General features: G+C 36.6%; 3 protein-coding genes across 6 annotated transcripts; all 3 read left to right on the forward strand.

Annotated features, from left to right (window-relative positions):
• Positions 1 to 3,271: 3,271 nt before the first annotated feature.
• LOC112779636 (protein IQ-DOMAIN 3) lies at positions 3,272 to 6,427 on the forward strand. The gene is made up of 6 exons (XM_025823968.3): positions 3,272 to 3,402; positions 3,943 to 4,026; positions 4,115 to 4,474; positions 4,825 to 5,052; positions 5,216 to 5,332; positions 5,437 to 6,427. The coding sequence occupies exons 2-6, from the start codon at positions 3,958 to 3,960 to the stop codon at positions 6,154 to 6,156; spliced, it is 1,494 nt and encodes a 497-aa protein (XP_025679753.1). The 5' UTR covers positions 3,272 to 3,402; positions 3,943 to 3,957; the 3' UTR covers positions 6,157 to 6,427.
• Positions 6,428 to 6,660: 233 nt separating this feature from the next.
• Positions 6,661 to 10,009, forward strand: LOC112776110 (pentatricopeptide repeat-containing protein At4g18975, chloroplastic). 4 transcript variants are annotated; one of them, XM_025820115.3, is made up of 9 exons: positions 6,661 to 7,274; positions 7,706 to 7,857; positions 7,969 to 8,252; positions 8,365 to 8,450; positions 8,547 to 8,630; positions 8,704 to 8,814; positions 8,900 to 9,043; positions 9,125 to 9,337; positions 9,517 to 10,009. In XM_025820115.3, exons 4-9 carry the CDS (start codon positions 8,418 to 8,420, stop codon positions 9,712 to 9,714), a joined length of 783 nt encoding a protein of 260 aa, XP_025675900.1. In that variant the 5' UTR covers positions 6,661 to 7,274; positions 7,706 to 7,857; positions 7,969 to 8,252; positions 8,365 to 8,417; the 3' UTR covers positions 9,715 to 10,009. The 4 variants fall into 4 exon arrangements, with proteins under 4 accessions (XP_025675900.1, XP_072082549.1, XP_025675897.1 ...); XM_072226448.1 differs by having other exon boundaries at positions 6,681 to 7,274; positions 7,706 to 8,252; XM_025820114.3 differs by lacking the exon at positions 7,706 to 7,857 and having other exon boundaries at positions 6,692 to 7,274.
• Positions 10,010 to 12,082: 2,073 nt separating this feature from the next.
• LOC112775654 (uncharacterized) lies at positions 12,083 to 17,773 on the forward strand. Its single transcript, XM_025819441.3, has 7 exons — positions 12,083 to 13,632; positions 14,520 to 14,937; positions 15,809 to 15,953; positions 16,097 to 16,212; positions 16,327 to 16,405; positions 16,577 to 16,810; positions 17,502 to 17,773. The coding sequence occupies exons 1-7, from the start codon at positions 12,510 to 12,512 to the stop codon at positions 17,739 to 17,741; spliced, it is 2,355 nt and encodes a 784-aa protein (XP_025675226.1). The 5' UTR covers positions 12,083 to 12,509; the 3' UTR covers positions 17,742 to 17,773.
• Positions 17,774 to 17,779: the final 6 nt, after the last annotated feature.

A 17,779-nucleotide genomic window follows, 5' to 3' on the forward strand; every position in this document is an offset into this window, starting at 1 on the left:
CCTGGGTAGTAGCAATGGCTAGCCACCATGTGCTCCAGGTTGAGACTCGAAGCTCTGTTAACCCAATGTCGTAAGTGTGGCCGGGCACTGTGAAAGGCCTGGATGAGCTCGCCCCCATAAATATTCACCAGTGAGGGTGATGGATATGGATCATGATTATGATCAAGTTTATGATGAGTATAACTCGAGTTGGGGATACACGACAGAGGGACAGTCCAATGGTTAGCTACCAGGACTTGTCGGGTTGGCTCTATAACTGACAGATGATATCATCAGCCACTAGGGACAGGCATGCATCATATGCATTTGTGTGACATTGGTTGGGTGTGCATATTATACTTGGTTTGCCTATGTGATTAATTGCTAACTGTTCTACTTGTAATAACTGTTTGTTTGTGCTTGAACTTCCTTCCTGTGTTTGCATCTGGGACTCTGTTGGATTGTGGTGATTGGTTGTTGGTTGGATTGTTTGGGCCTAGGGCCGTGGCTGGAATGAGATGAACCGATGGTTGATTTCGGTTTTGTATTTCTGGTTTGGAATAAAATATGAAAGGCTATTTTGTTTCAGTATAGATAAACCGTTTTGAAAGGTTTTTGAGTTCTTGAGAATTGAATGGTTCCTCTTTCAGAAAAGATTTCCGACGTTACTTTTATTGTAAACCGTTGTTTTTGAAAAGAGGCATAAGACGGTTATTAATCACTGGTACGGTTTATCTTCATGTATCCTATTACAGTAATTCCCAAAAACCCTCTACTGAGAACCCTTTCGAGGATGATGTTCTCACCCCCTACATTTTTCCCCTTTCAGGATATGGGCGCAGAAGTTACGAAGAGCTTATTTAATTGTTGTTGTGATGCTCTGATTTGTTTTAGTTATGGTTTATTGTACCCTCGCCTTTATCTTGATATAATCTGTAAGAGGGATAGGGATTGTATTGGTTTATGTTTGTAATATTATTTATATATATATTTGTATATATATATGGATGTACTCTTTATGAGTTTTGTAAGTTGTATGGTATTTATGGATGTATGTTATCGGATGAAAATATTTTGGGAGCGGTATTGCGGTTTAAAGTTTTAAACAGGCTCATATTTTAGTATTAAATAGTATAAGTGTCGTTGTAATATCCGAGCTATCAGAGTTGCGCAGCCGGAAGCGTGAGCTTTGGTAGTTAGGGTGTTACATTCAACGGATCTCTTCTGCTTCCTAAGTGTACTCCGTCGCTATATCCGACGAAAATTACCATCGCTATATTCAACGGAAATTACCATCGGACAAAAAAAGCCTGTCGCTATTATGTTATCAACAAGATTTATTTCGATAGATAAATACCGACGCAAAATCTGACATTTATATACTGTTGAATTTTATTCGATTTTCTGACAATAAATTTGATGATACTCATCGTTTTTTGTTTTGTAGTGTTATTTTGTGTTAAAACTTAAAAAATGAATATGATTTGAGCTTATTTTTCTATTATTTATTTATTTTTTAATTTCTACTATCCCCTTGTAATCCCTTTTAACAAATACTATTAATTAAGTATATATTGTGACGAGTTTTTTTCTTTCTATTCTTTTTTCGATTTGGTGAATAATTTAATTTGTTGATTGTTGTATAAATTTATAACCATTTTAAATAATTTTTAACTACACTACATTATTTATTTTACAAAATTAAGAATTTATCTTTAAAAAAAAGACACGTGCTTCAAACTTCAAATTAATTAAAGAGAATGGCTAGCCTAATAAGCATAGTAGCTAGAATCTCGATTTAACTCTTAAAATCTTTCGATATTACGATTTTAAATGAGTTTATCGATTTTACGAAATTTGTACTATGTCTGACGATTTTACAATTTAAATCTTGTTAAGATTTTACGTTTTACGTTTTTTATTTACTTGTTCGATTTCACGTAAAATCTCAATTTTCTCTACCTTGCTAATAAGTGGCCAAATTTGATAACAATATTAAAATATTAATTATCTACACGTATATATAAGCCAAAAATCAAGGTAGCCGAGGGAAGGGTAGATAGCATTTGTTTGTTGGAAAAAAGATATATATATAAATAGTGATTGCTTAAAAGTATCTTTATATAAAAATTATATATAACAGAAAATTGTTAAATAATTTAATATATTTAATTCAAATAATTAAATTAATATATGTTATGATGAATGATACCGGGCAACAAAATGCTTAAACTATACTGATCAATTTGCAGGTTTATGCATATGATTTTCAGAAGTGACATTTGAGCAAGATGTTCATTATATTTAGTTTATGGATACATCATATACGTATACATATATTTATACCTGTGTTGTCGTGTGTGAATACGTTATGTATAATTGTAAATGTCCATGAGATTTGACTATTATTTTCATATTACTTTTATTAGAATACTTGCAAATTATTTTCCAGCTTATACTCTTTTAGATCAATGACCCATTATAATTTTTCCCTTAATATATTATGCTGTTATCATGATCAAAACACTGTTCTGGCCGTCTAAATTTTGATCCATTAAAGACTTTACTTTTGGTGAAATAATATTATAAAATTAAAGTGATTTCCATTGACATTTAAGAAAAACGTTTTTATTTGTCTAAACTTTAAATGCTTAACCAAAAAACTTCACCCACTATTTTTTTTTAAATATTTCTGTTGACTAGTCCATCTATATTTTAAAAATTAATTTTGATACAATATATGTTCTAATTAGTTAATTTTGATACTATTATTTTAATAAATTTAATTTCAATATACTAATAATATAAAATAATTTTATATGTATATCCAATTATAAAATATCATCTACACTTTACATTGATTATATATAAATAATTATCTAAAAAAAATATAAATTGGACAATATAAAATATTTTACACTGTCTACATATAAAATTTAAATTCTTATTTTATAACATTGTCTTCTAATTATATGTTCTAATTAGTTAATTAGATATAACAAGTCTTTAACAAAGATTAGGCTGAGTTGCAAACAATGTCTGTTAGATTTTCTAAGTAACTGGTTTTGAAAAGAAGCCAAAGTTGTACGAACCAAGAAAATGACAACTTAGGAAACTGTTAATTTAGTTACATTATGATTTTCTGTCCATCTGTTTTGGAAGAATCTGTTAACTTTTATTATTTAAAATTGAGAAAATAATCAAGGTTAAAATTAGTAGTCACAATTGGGCACAATGGGATCCTAACACCAAATCCTGGCTTGTAATTATTCGTGTTTATTAACGTAAAATAGGTTTCTTTCTTCCATTTGTTGAAACTTTCTTTCTTTCTCTCTTTTTCCTTTCTTTCCTTCCCTCCCTTTTTGTCCTTTCTTTATCTTCACCTTCATTTTGCAGAGACATCTCTCTGATTCTCATGCAAAGGTGTGTTCTTTTTCCATCTATACCTTCAATTTAGTTTCAAGGTTTTTCCATTGGATTATTATATGCTATGTGGGTTCTTAATTCCCCATTTATTTGTTCATTGTGTTATTATTTTTGTTATGATTATTATTACTTCCAAAATTTGCTTCATTGCTTTGGTTTTATTGTTCAAAATTGGAAATTTTGACCTGGGTTTGATGGCTTTTTGAAATCTGTTATCTGGGTTCCTCCCACATTTCATATTTGTTCATTGAATTACTGAAATGGATGAATGCATGTCATCGGTTGTTCTTCTTTCATAATTTGTTTCCATTTTCTAATCATATTTCTGTTTCCTTATAACATTTTTGCTTGGAATTGAATTCAATCTGCATTAGATTTTATTTGGTAAGTATTACATGGTTTTGTAACGTGGTTGAATTTAATTACTTTCAACACAAGCTTCTTTTTCCGAATTCGCTTTGGTTTCCTTTAATTGATTGAACTTGGTCCTTTCTATGTTAATCAAAATATGATTTTTCCTTCTGCATTTTCTTAAAGTTAAAGGAATTGGAGATGGGGAGGAAAGGGAGTTGGTTCTCTGCTGTGAAGAAAGTTTTTGGTTCTGAAAACAAAAAGGACCAGGTTTGAATAATCTCTTCATCTTGTTTGGAAATCAAAGGAAGGTTCTAGTTTCTCAATTCTCATTGAAACCGTTTTGTCTTTGTTTCAGGAAAAGAACACAAAACCACAGAAAACCCATAGTCATGGCCATAGCCATAGCAATAGTAAGTCCAAATTAGGATGTTTTGGACACCATGATCACAATGAAGCCGGAAATGAAGCGCAGGGAATAGTAGTTGTTCCGGCGCTTCCGCGTAAGAAAGAACCAAAACAAGCAAGAGTGGCAGGTCAGAATGAGCCGAACCAGCAGGCTTTCTCTTTGGTCTTGGCTACTGCTGTCGCAGCAGGTGCTGCTGTCGCGGCCGCGGCTGAGGCTACTCGTCCCAAGACTGTGACGCCTCGTCGCCGTGAAAAACTGAAGGATGATGAAGCAGCAATCATGATTCAGACAGCCTTCCGCGGATATCTGGTATTGACTTGCATTGTTACCATCCTATTTGGATCATGTCGCATGAACAATTGATGAAGTTTGTTCATCAATTATTGGTTGAAGGGGATTATTATACATTTTGCTTTGCTCTAAGAAGTTTGTTACATTTGAGTTTTCTTGCATTCATTTGAAGGACTACTTCCAATTAACTTTCTACCAAACAAAATTTTGGTTGATGGATAATATATATTTAGGATCTGTTGTATGCTATTATTCAGTGATTGTATTGGAATGTTCATAACAATTTCAAGTAGATATTGTCTCTAACAGCAACAGCACTTTGGTTTGATTTCTTTTCAATAAAACAATCATTGTTTTGGTGGTTTTAGGCGAGGAAAAAACTGCGAGGCTTGAGAGGTTTGTCAAGGTTGAGAACATTGGTAAGAGGGCAATCTGTGAAAAGGCAATCAGCCTCTACCTTGCAATGCATGCAGACTCTTTCGAAACTGCAGTCTCAAGTTCGCGCGAGGAAGATCAGAATGTCTGAGGAGAACCAGGCTCTTCAGCGCCAGCTCCTGCAGAAACGGGAGAAGGAGCTTGAGAAGTTGCAAGCTGCTGTAAGCTGCATTTTTGTGATTTTTATGAATGTTTCTTAAGCATTCTTGATCTGGTGTTTTTTCATTATGGTTTTTGTTCTTAACAAAATCTTGGAATGCATGATATGTGATTTCAATGCTTCTTTTACATTATTTACTGATGAAGTGATAAATACTTGTATAGCAAGCTGAATGGGATCATAGAAAGGATTCAAAAGAGCAAGTTGAAGCAAAATTGTTGCACAGGCAAATTGCTACCATGAGAAGGGAGAAGGCTCTGGCTTATTCAATGACACATCAGGTATACTACATTTTAGACTAATTTTCATGTAGAAGCATAAACAGACTTGAAAGAATTTCTTTGATTTTTTCATTTATGGATAACTGAATCACTTTCTCCGACAGCAAACTTGGAGGAACAATCTAAAATCAGGCACGAACGCCTCGTTTATGGATCCAAACAATCCTCACTGGGGCTGGAATTGGCTTGAGAGATGGATGGCTGTAAGGCCATGGGAGGGACAAAGCACATTCCAACACAATGAGCCTGCACCTCTAATTAGCACAGCCAGAAGCACGCTATCAGTTGGCGAAATAACCAAACTGTATACTCTACGCGACGATGCTAACATTAGCAAGAACTCCCCTAGGGCCATAAAAACAGGCCGGTCGCGCAGCGGCCTTAACTCGCCCTCAAATGTACTCACCCCATCAAAGTCCACAGCCTCTTTTACAGCTTCCCCCACTCCAAGGAGTCTCAGGGCAGCTAGTCCTAAACTTGGTTCCTGGGGTGGTGATGGAGACAAGAGGAATGCATTTGGCATTAGGAGGGAGGGCAACCGTAGGCACAGCATCGCCATTTCGCCTGCGAGGGATGATGAGCTCCTTAACTCACCTATGAACAGATCACCAAAGAAAGCAGCAGCAACAAAGGCCTCAAAATCCTTCAATATGGCAAAGAGCAGTGTTAGCTCATCTGAGAAATCAAGTCCTGCTACTGCAGCAAAGAAGAGACTCTCTTTGTCTCAATCTCCAACTTCAAATTCAAGAAGGCTTTCTACTCCAGGCAAGGTGGGGACAATTTCCAATAAGAGCAATGCTGCTGGTGCTACTATGAGAAAGTGAAGAAAAGGAGGGAGCAGATAGATTATTATGCCATCACCATTGATGAAGAAACTAGTATACATGACTGAATTAACCATGAAGAAACTATAAAGTTAAAGGTGGTGTATATGATAATTGTATTTATCAACCTTCTTTCTCTTCTTTCAGTTCATACATTCAGTTGTTTTCATAATCAATGTATAAACAGCTTTTTTTTTTCTTGTTTTCTTAACATATATGTAGATATGATATGGTATATCACTTGTTACCTTCTGCGGTGCAATTATTTTAATTGTGTGATTTGTATTTGCATATATACATCTAGTTTCAAGCTGTGATCATGTTTGATATATAAAATTAAAAACACATTACAGAATCATAGATATGTGATTTACCATAAGAAAACATAATGTTAATCATGTGGAGTGGAGCAACTTCATTTTTTATCTATTTATAATAGAGTAAATAATTATTTTGGTCCAAAAAATTTCGATTTTAACAAAATAATTCTCATAAATTGATAACGATAAAATAACTCCCAAAAAATATTCTGTTTGACAAAATGATCTAAGTATTTTACTTAGTTAACTATTGAAGCCCTAATTGCTGAAGATCACCACCCCCAGCCCTCAACGCTCTCTCCTCTCTCGACTCTCTTTCTCAGTTTCTCGCCACTCTCTCCCACGAGTTCGAGCTCTCGTCAGCTCGTCTCATCTCCGGTCTCTCGCCTCTCGTATCTAGTCTGACAAGCTCTCGTCAGCTCAAGCACTCCCTTCCCTGCGCTCGCTTCGCCGGCGGCAGAAGCAGACAGAACTGGCATCTGGCCCCTCGGGTGGTAGTGGTCGTCGTCTTCTTGCTTCTCACTGTCTTGGTCTCGCACTTGGTCGTCGTTGTCGCTCTCTGTCGTCACCGTCTGGGCGCGCCTTCCCCGCTATCGTCGTCGCCGCGGGACTGGTCCTCATCGTCGCTCCCTGCCTCGTCATCGTCTCGCACTCAGACGCGCGACTTCCCTTCAACCTTCGTCGCCGGCAGCAGAGGCAGCAGGTCCCGGTTGGCTGGTCTTCGTTGTCGTCTTCTTGCTTCTCGCCTTGCCGTCAGCTTCTCCCTCGCCGTCAGCTTCCTTTGCGCAACCCGATTTGGTGAGTTCAACAAATGCCACTGTTTCTTTCTATTTCAATTTTGTTGCTGTATCACTGCACTCTGATTTTGTTGCTGAAAGCAATTTGTTGCCGAAAGTTGAATGTGTTGCTGAAATTTTTTACTGATTATCATGAACCTTGAATTTGTTGTTCTTAAAAGGCGCAATTTTTTCATAGATTCAGTCCTAACGTAATTAATACCAAACATTTCTTATTTTCTATTTTGGTTGAAGATTGTAGTCTTGTGAGTTTTCCGACGGTTGAAATGTGAGAATTGATATGTTGTCAGATTTGAATAACAAACTGCTTGAGCAAAGACAGAAAGAATTGCGGCAGTGATTATTTTCAATGTGATCCTCAAATTGTAGTCTATTACTTAAAATTAATAGATATTGTTATTTTAATGGCGACATGTGTATTTCTTTCTTCAGTTTCAATTGTAAAAGACACATTGTTTTGGCATCAAAGTGAATTTGGATGCATCGGTGCGTCCAAATGAACAAACTACGCTTGTCACCACATAATGCAAACATTCTAGCAGGATACCTGACTTTTATGGCGCACAGAGAACTGAAGATAAACAGTGAATTTTCTATTTTTATTATTATTATTGTTGTTAAGAAAAATAAGGTGGGTGAGATTTCATATCTCTTTAATTTGAAGCATATAGTTTAACGATGTGTTTACTTTTTAGGCTAAGAAAGTGAAGAAAGCTCTTCAGCCAGAGTGGCTTAAGTCTCTTCTGAAAAGGACTTTTTTTGAATCTTCCTGTGCAACTCATCCCCTGCTTAAGAAAGAGTTAAACCAATACTGCATAGCTGTACCGATTCAATTTGCCAAAATTGTGCATCTGGACCCAAACAGAACCCGCAATACATTCCCAAATTGCATAGAAACAGCGCAATATCTTTCTCTCCTAGCTTCGAAGATTAGAGAGTCCCACACCTACTGCTCAATTGGCAACAAGGTGACTAACAGGTAAGATTATGCTTCCAATTTGCCTCCTTAACTTTAAGACTCTGCCGCTTCCTCAATCTGCTTCCAATATTCTAATCTCCCTTCTGGGCGTGGCGGGTATCCCATTGCCAAGGTTCATTTCTTGTGTTGCTGTGTTGATCCCGTCCATCGCTGCAATTGCGAACAATGATGTGGAGGTCACCTTGCTTTTCTCATCTTGTCAGTCCCACTCCTCTCTTCTATGTATCTTGTTTGTCCAACTGAACTGAATGAAACTAGCGTGCTAAGCTTGCTTTGGATATTTATTCTCTATAGGTTACTAGATTCACTCAACTTCATCCTAAGCATGCCTCTCACCGTTACTACAACTTATCCCGTTTCAACCCCGCACAATCACAGGTACTGTTCTCACTCATCAACAATTTGTCCCCTAACTCTTAAATACTTCTACAAAATAACGCATTTCTCGCAGGCTATTTCTAATCCCCCTCCCCAACAAAAACCTACACATACAGATGCACCAAATCATTATATTGGCCACAACGTTTCTAGGAAGGATAAAAACAAGTATCTTCTCTCTACTGTAAGTATCTATCGTCATGCCCAGTCAAGCTCGTCTTTTTTCTTGAATTGCTTTTTTAAATACCAAATAATGCGATGCCACACAGCTTCTTGATCTGAACGACACTAAGGAAGCGATTTATGGTGCCCTTGATGCGTGGGTTGCATGGGAGCAGAACTTCCCTATTGCCTCTTTGAAACTCATATTGAATGCTCTCGAGAAGCAACAACAGTGGCATAGGGTTGTTCAGGTACATGATATGATTTGTTGCTGATTAAATGGAATTTAGCTTGACCTCACTTTTATTCAATAAATTACTCTGTTTCTTCAGGTGATTAAATGGATGCTGAGCAAGGGGCAGGGGAACACAATGGGAACATATGGTCAATTGATACGAGCTTTAGATATGGACCATAGAGTGGAAGAAGCGCACAAATTCTGGCAGACCAAAATCGACACTGATTTGCATTCGGTTCCCTGGCAGTTGTGTCATCTCATGATATCTGTATATTACCGAAACAACATGCTGGATGATCTTGTTCGGGTATGTTTTCCAAACTAACCATATACTACAATTTTGTTGTCTTCTACTGATGCTCATTTGATCGTTATGGACAATTTGTGCAAATATTCGATTACAATGTCATTGGACCGTCACTGATATTTTATTTTAGATTGACGCATTGACATTTGCATCGTAATTTTGTGTTCTTTCATCAACAGCTTTTCAAGGGATTGGAAGCTTTTGATCGTAAACCTCGAGATAAAACCATCATTAAGAAAGTAGCAAATGCATACGAGATGTTGGGCTTACATCAAGAGAAAGAGAGGGTACTGAAGAAATATAGCAATCTCTTCACAGAAGAAGGATCGATTAAGAAAGCTAGGAGGAACTCATCTGAGAAAAAATTAAAAAGGTAGTCTTATTTGTTGTCTTCGCACACCAGTATTTTTGTAGTTGATTGGTTTTGATTTTGGACCGGCATGGCTCCAAAGTACGGCAAGAACCAAATTATTTAGAGCTAATACATCCATATATAACTGGTAGTGTTAAATTTAGGGTTGACAAAAACACTGTACATGTTTCACCGAATTCAAGTCGTGATTGAAGCATTGCCAAAGCGAATTACCATCAACTGAAAAGAAAACATTTATAGAAACAAGTAATCTGAACATCATCAATTTTATTAGTGAATGAAACAACTATTTATGTTTTCGTGTATGCCTAACTTATTACTTTCATGTGCTAATTCACTCAACCGTGTTGTAATTGTATAACTCTGGCATTGAGATCAGAGCATATGGCAATACAGCTCAGCTTGAGACTTCTCAGTTGACTTGTCACAATATCAGTTCAAATACTTAGAAAAATCTTGTTGAGCTTCTAGAACCAATTCATCGTCATCACACTCGTCAGGGTATGACTCAGGTTGCAGCCTCTTGTTCTTAGATGCAAACTTGTACATTTCCATCCTCCATTCTTCAACACCACGAATCCTAGACTGATTAGCAATCCAGTTATCGTATTCCCACAGTCATTACCATATATAATCCCAAACGCACAATATAAGTCTTGCTAATATATATTCTTTCCGGTTCACAATATTTTCGTTTTGATGTATTTAATCATTATCATTAAAATAGAATTGGTTACGAGTCCATTGAATTTTAAATGCAATAGAAAATAAAAAGACAACTGTTACTATGAATTGGGGAAGCAAGTATATGATTTGAGACAAGCTAAAAACATTCATCGCTTTTAAGTTTTAACTTTAGAAAGCACTTGGTAATTGGCCATATTATCAGTGTAACGCTTAGAAGTGCCAGAAGCTTCAAGTGAAGAGTAGAATGCTTCAGGTCTCAGGATCTTGAGTCATTTCTTCTTTGGAAGGAAGTGCAAGGCGATTTGACAAAGCTCCTGCTATCCATTTGGTCTGCAGTTTGAACATGGGGAAGGGAACAACCTTCCAAGGCAACCCAATGGGGCCAATGCTGGTGGAAAAACATGCTTCTACAATGGTCTTACACAGTTGTCATCTACACTTACTTCCCCATTTGTTTCAAGGAATGGGAAATCATACTTGTACCTGCTAAACGAACAAAAATGGTCATCAATCATCAACATTTATTCAGTTCTCTTCTCCAATTGCAGGGTCTTGAATTAAACTAAATGGAGAATGCTGAAAATACCTTGTTCAATGTACTATGATTTTCGCACCAACTGCGTCTCCATCTTTGAAAACCACACGAACATCTTGATGAACACTGTCAATCTGCATGTGCAACAAATACCAGCGCGTAAGATAAACCATTCAAGAGAAAAGTTGTCAAATAAAATGATGGATACTAGTAATCATAATTGAAATGGAAAAACCAGATTAGATTATCCAAAAATGAAGGTGATAATCAACTAAAAAAGAGATAATGGAGGTGATATGCTAAAAAATATCAAACGTAGAGCAACAACATATTTCCACGAACCAAAGAATTTAAGCCTTGAATCCCAAAAAGGATTATGATAGTTTAATGGAGTTAGAGAGTATTAGTAGTATAGTACTGGCCAAAAAATGCTTTTGCAAATAGTCAAAAAGCAAAGGAAGCAGGCACATACTTGATCTTGAAAAGATTCAGGTGTCCTATAATTGTGGCTGTGCATTTGCTTCCCTCGCCATGCACTAATTCCCGCAAAGATTTTAAATTAAAACATGAAACGAAACAAAATATGAGCATAAATAATGAATTTCATCTCATTCTCTTGTTAATTATGAAAATTTGAGTTCCATTTAAGGGTTTGTTATTGGCCAATGAATTGCTGCATGACAAGTGAGCTGACCACTCGAACAACCTAAATTGGTTATTTTTGTGTGAAATTTGTTTTTTATTTAAAAAAAAATCCCAAAAGTAGAGCAATCTAATAACTATTTTGCCATAGTTTGGTTTTGGGCCAACTCTTGGAGTATAGCCCGTATTTTCCCAGGGTAGATTTGACATTATCACAAATATTTAGGCCCCAGAAAAACCATTATTTTTTCGCGAAATGCTTAATGCTTTCTTTCGAGAAAAAAAATAATAGACAATGTACCAAAAAAAAAAATGAGAAATAATAATAATAATTAATAGACAAATCCCTCGTAAGTTCCAACACAAATGATAACTCAAGACATAAAATTATTAAAATTTTAAATTAAGTTTAAAATAAATACTTCAATAATTATTGAAAAGTGAAAGGCTCAAATAAAGAAAATATGATTATCCAGAATAAATACTTCAATAATATATTAATATTAATGTGCTTGTGTTAATGAGTTGATGTTCTTCGTTTCTTGCTTTCTTGTTCCTCTGCCACAATATCGGTCTCAACGCAAACTCTGTCCAAAACCACCGCTTGATTCTCTCTTATCTCTTCCCAATCTTATCCTAATTCATTCTTCCCGCAAATTTCTCTTCTTACACTCTTTCTCTCTCTCACTCTGCTTCCAACACCAATAAAGCTGTCTTCTTCTTAACCCAGAAAAGGAAAAAAAAACATGGACCTTTATGTAATAAAATCTTCATGTATTCTGTATTGTAAAAAATGATTTCTTTTTGTTAATTTCTGAGCTTAATTGGTTCACCTCATTTCAATAAAATTCTGATTTTTTGTTTAGTTGTGTTGATTTGGGTTTTCTCTGCACACACACTCAAAGGCTGCGACTTTTTCAAGGGTTGATCGAAAAATGGTGTCTGGGAACGACCCAGTTGAGTCCTTCTTCAATTCCATTCAGGTTGTGAAGGAATCGCTGTCCCCTTTGGAAGTGGGTATTCGGAAAGCTGCAAAGGATCTTGAGCACTGCTTCCTGTCAGGGCACAAGAATAAGGGCACGAAAGGTGTTTGTTTGATTGCCCAGGTGAAGCAAGGTGGTGAATTTCAGATCTGCGATGTGAAGAAGAAGAAAGGGTTGTCAATGAAGGTTCCCTTGAAGGCTTTCTTGGGTATTTTCTCACAAAACCCAGTGAGTGGTAATGGGAATGTGAATGTGAATGGTGATGAGGTGGATAAGAAGGGTGATGGGTCTTCTTCTTGCACCAATTGCTTGAAGTTTGCAGTGACTTGGTCTTTGCTGGTTAATGGTTTCCTTCAGGCTCTCCCAGCTCCTTTCAAAGCTGGGAGAAAGAGGTCTCAGAAAATGGCTGGTGATGAAGATGGCAAGGTATGTTCATGCATGAAGCCAAGTGTTTCATCGAGTGAAGTGACGCAGAATGAGACCAAGGGCCAGTTTATTAGGACAGTTAAGGAAAAAGGTGTGAAGTGGAAGGATGGTAAACATGTCTCACTTGAATGTCTTATAGGTTTAATCTTTGATCAGTTGAATCAAACCATTCAGAGTCTTGATCATGGTCTGCATGGAAATGACCCTGAAAATGTGAAAACTTCACAACCTTCTATGCCACCTCAGATTGGCCATGTCAATGCATTCACAAACTTCTTGGAAGGGCACAAAATGGATGTGAATAGCTTCTTGGGAAATTTGAATTTTGCAAAGGTAGGTGGTGTGCCATCGGGTGTAGCTGGAGAAGAAAGCCCTTTATCAAGTGAAGAAGGATATAATGGTAATAATGCTAATAGTGGTAATGATGATAACAAGGAGGACGCTGGAGGGATTTCGCCGCAGAAGGTTGCCTCTAACATATTCAGTATTCCTCTAACAAATGTGGAGCGTCTAAGGTCTACACTTTCCACTGTTTCATTGACAGAATTGGTTGAGCTGTTGCCACAGCTCAGGAGAGCATCGAAAGAACACCCTGATAAGAAGAAACTGATCTCTGTACAAGATTTCTTTAGGTACACAGAGGCTGAAGGTACTAGTTTATAATTGTGCTTGCAAGGGTTGTTGATAATAAAAAATCTGTATGCTACTAGTTTCATTTTTTTTGTTTGCTGCTTTTATATTCCTAATACTCAACAGCAATGATGCATATAGGCAAATATGGATTAGTATTATCAATTTTGGTTGTCTAGTCAGTAGTAACTAATTACATCTAGTTTAATATTCAAGTTATTCCAAGTACGAACTCTTGCTCGGCTTACGTAGTATGTAAGCATCAACAATGTTAGTTATAAGTTTGTTGATAGATGAGCTGAGTCATTGATGATAGTTAGACTAGATATTTATGGAAGTAACTGATTAGTTAGTTGGTAATATATAGTCACGTGTGTATATGGCGAATGAGTGTATATGATGAATATATAATTATATATAGAGAAAATGTGCAGGAAGAAGAGAATGATGGGATTCACTCTTCTGATTTCTCCCAATAGACTCGGTATATGGTCAAAGAGCGACATTTTTTACCACTAGCATCTGCATATTAATTCATAGTTACAGAATTCATAGTTGAGCATATACCATTGACATGATATGACAGGATTTAAAGTTCCATTTCTGAAGGTTAAGATCAGTTAATAATGCAATACATCAAAAATAATTTTATTGGTCTTCTTTTACCTTAAAGAATGCAGAAAAAGCAACCAACACACATTTTCCGGAACAGTGTTTGCCATTATGACGTCCAATCCCTGCACGAACAAATTTGCAGTTATTGTTAGTTGTAGGACATCTTTTACTGCTCTGTTTGATGTATTTGTTTACAGTATTAAGCTAATATTAACTGTTAATTGATTGTGTATGTTGTTCTGTTTGTGTTGTTAATGACAAGTTCACAGTTTTCACTTTTATTTTCTACAGGGAGGAGGTTCTTTGAGGAGCTGGATAGAGATGGTGATGGCCAAGTAACCCTGGAAGATCTAGAAATTGCAATGAGAGACAGAAAACTGCCACGAAGATATGCCAAAGAATTTATGAGCCGTACAAGAAGTCATTTGTTTTCTCGGTCCTTTGGATGGAAGCAGTTCTTGTCATTTATGGAACAAAAGGAGCCGACAATTCTTCGTGCATATACTTCTCTGTGTCTAACCAAATCGGGGACACTGAAGAAGAGTGAAATATTGGAATTACTAAAGAATGCAGGGCTGCCTGCAAATGAAGACAATGCAGTAGCTATGATGCGATTTCTGAGGGCAGACACAGAAGAATCTATTTCTTATGGACATTTTCGTAATTTCATGCTTCTGCTTCCCTCTGACCGTCTTCAAGAGGATCCTAGGTAAGATAAATATGGTCATTTGGTTATTTTATTTATGCTTTTTCATATATTAGATACGAAGTCCATCATTACTCTTATTTTTTTGGGAGAGAGAAAAAAAGGGGGGGGGGTGTTTTGGCCTTAATATCCTTCTGTGAAGTAGCTATTCAACTTTGGTTCATGCCTGCATTTAATTCCCTATTAAAATTAAACAATGGCGTCTCTACTACATAACAATAGAAAAATAATTTTCAATCCTTTCATCAGAAAATTTGAAATGCATTTTGGAACATGAAGCAGACATGGGCAAAACAGACTGCAGAGAAATCGCCTGTTAATTCCTATGACCAAGAGACATCCTCCTTTAAGATGTATACCTCTGTTTCCAACCAAATGATTCAAAGAATTAAAGCTACATATTGCAATTTGGAATCCTGGCTTTTATGGAAGCTTTATTATAACTATTAAAAGGGCATCTCGGTGTAACGCATCCAGGGAACGCAAGCACCCAAAGGATGTAATGTGGGCAGCCTAATCTAATAAATTCATTTGTGGCTGTCATGACTTCAAGTGAAGTTACACGAAGACAACTCAATCCTTGCCCTCTCTTGTGCCTTTCCAAATAACTCTTAGAAAGTGCTTTAAGAAGGGCGTCCCTATCTTTTCAACAATGAACCAACAAAATGGCTCTTGCTAGTGCTTACAAAGATCTTTCAAAGTGTGTGTCCCTTTTTTGTTGCAGGACTAATATTATTTCATTAAGTAGTGGTTACCTTAAAATGCAAGGAAATTACATTAAGAACATTACATATTTTAATTTCCTTATTATCCAATCTACCATCAGTCACTGGTTACATGAAATATTGTTATGTGCTTATGGCTATATATTCAGGAGTATATGGTTTGAAGCTGCAACTGTAGTCGCTGTCCCACCACCTGTCGAAATTCCTGCTGGAAGTGTTTTAAGATCTGCACTGGCTGGTGGCCTTTCTTGTGCCCTCTCTTGTGCATTACTGCATCCAGTTGATTCAATCAAGGTAAATTCTCTAACTAGATGGCTTCCTTTGTTCTTAGGAATATCTGTTTTCAATATGGACCCTTGATTCCGTATTTCTCTTATAGTTGTATGATTTGTTGTTTCCTTTGAGAGACCTCATCATTGTCTTATTTGGCATGCTAGACTCGAGTACAAGCATCAACCATGTCCTTTCCTGAAATCATTGCCAAGCTGCCACAGATTGGAGTTCGGGGTTTATATAGGGGATCAATCCCTGCAATTCTTGGACAGTTTTCAAGGTATTTTTACATAGGAGATAACTTCTTTAATGCTTTCAATCAATCATCGCATAATGATGTTATTTTCCTTGCAAGCTCATGTTAGTTTTATTTATTTATTTATTTATACTGTAGCCATGGCCTTCGAACTGGGATATTTGAAGCAAGTAAATTGGTGTTGGTAAATGTAGCTCCTAACCTACCGGAACTCCAGGTAATTTGTATATCCTATTTGCTGTTACTTATATACTCGGCAATTCCTGATTATGCATTACGTTCTTAGTTCCATGATGTCTGAAATGCAGAGAGCATAAAGTAAATGACCTCCATTCCTTTGCATTCAGCTAATTATACTTATAAGCTTTGCACATTATCATTTATGTAGGTACAATCTATAGCATCATTTTGTAGCACGTTTTTGGGAACAGCTGTGCGGATTCCATGTGAAGTATTAAAGCAGCGGTTGCAAGCTGGTCTTTTTGATAATGTTGGTGAGGCTCTTGTTGGGACTTGGCAGCAGGATGGTCTTAGGGGTTTCTTTCGTGGAACCGGGGCTACCCTTTGTCGTGAGGTTCCATTTTATGTTGCCGGCATGGGACTTTATGCAGAGTCTAAAAAGGTATTAATTTCCTCATCCAGCTTGCTTCATGATCTAGCGTTTGTTTTTGGAATTCACTTTGAGAGGTTTATGAATTATAAAATTGTTTGAAGCTCTTGTATGTATATTAAAATGAACCTTCATGTTCATCCAAATAAAGAGGAACTTCAGCTGGATTATGTATAAGAATTTTGACTGTCATGAAAAAACACTTTCAAGTTATTCACTGAAAGCTATAGCCTATTACACATTTTTGTTCCCTCTTTTCTTTAGGTAAGTCAAGTCTTTCCTTTAGAGGGTCCTATATTAGTATTCATTATATGGAGGTCATTGTCAATTGTTTAAGATAAATTTTATTCATTAATCATGTTGGATGGTGCTTATTGGTCCCCCCTTTAGAGGGTCCTACAAATGAAGTAGTTGAAGTGATGTAAAGTTGGTACAACAAAAAGTTATGACAATAACAAATAGTATTTATTGTTTAGTTATTCCATATATTCCCTAGCAACAAACTGCATCAATGCAATCACTTAAGAAGTCCCCTCTTGGCAAGTGGCAGAGCAAACCTAAAAAAGATAAAAATAAAAGATGCTTGAAGACTTGCCTTATATGTATCCTTATATATTTCCACACTGAAATGGTATAAATATAATGGTTTGTGGTAATTGATATTTTTGACAATGGTCATGCTGGTATTTCATTTTGATTTTAGGGTGTCCAAAAACTGTTGGGGCGGGAACTAGAGGCCTGGGAAACAATAGCAGTCGGAGCTTTATCCGGGGGGTTGGCTGCCGTTGTCACGACGCCATTTGATGTCATGAAAACTAGAATGATGACTGCGCAGGGTCGGTCTGTGTCGATGACCATAATAGCCTTCTCTATACTACGGCATGAGGGCCCCCTGGGGTTGTTTAAAGGAGCAGTGCCAAGATTCTTTTGGATGCTCCCCTAGGTGCCATGAACTTTGCAGGCTATGAGTTAGCAAGGAAG

The sequence above is a fragment of the Arachis hypogaea genome, chromosome 19 (genome assembly GCF_003086295.3).
Source record: "Arachis hypogaea cultivar Tifrunner chromosome 19, arahy.Tifrunner.gnm2.J5K5, whole genome shotgun sequence".
Taxonomy (NCBI): Eukaryota; Viridiplantae; Streptophyta; class Magnoliopsida; order Fabales; family Fabaceae; genus Arachis; species Arachis hypogaea.

Coding starts and splice junctions, on each gene's coding strand:
- LOC112776110 (XM_025820115.3), top strand. CDS start 8,418: ATGATGTGGAGGTCACCTTGCTTTTCTCATCTT. Junction 8,451..8,546: donor CACCTTGCTTTTCTCATCTT/GTCAGTCCCACT, acceptor TATTCTCTATAG/GTTACTAGATTCACTCAACT. Junction 8,631..8,703: donor TCAACCCCGCACAATCACAG/GTACTGTTCTCA, acceptor CATTTCTCGCAG/GCTATTTCTAATCCCCCTCC.
- LOC112775654 (XM_025819441.3), top strand. CDS start 12,510: ATGGTGTCTGGGAACGACCCAGTTGAGTCCTTCTTCAATTCCATTCAG. Junction 16,213..16,326: donor ATTCTTGGACAGTTTTCAAG/GTATTTTTACAT, acceptor TTTATACTGTAG/CCATGGCCTTCGAACTGGGA. Junction 16,811..17,501: donor TTTATGCAGAGTCTAAAAAG/GTATTAATTTCC, acceptor TTTTGATTTTAG/GGTGTCCAAAAACTGTTGGG.
- LOC112779636 (XM_025823968.3), top strand. CDS start 3,958: ATGGGGAGGAAAGGGAGTTGGTTCTCTGCTGTGAAGAAAGTTTTTGGT. Junction 4,027..4,114: donor CTGAAAACAAAAAGGACCAG/GTTTGAATAATC, acceptor TCTTTGTTTCAG/GAAAAGAACACAAAACCACA. Junction 5,333..5,436: donor CTTATTCAATGACACATCAG/GTATACTACATT, acceptor TTTCTCCGACAG/CAAACTTGGAGGAACAATCT.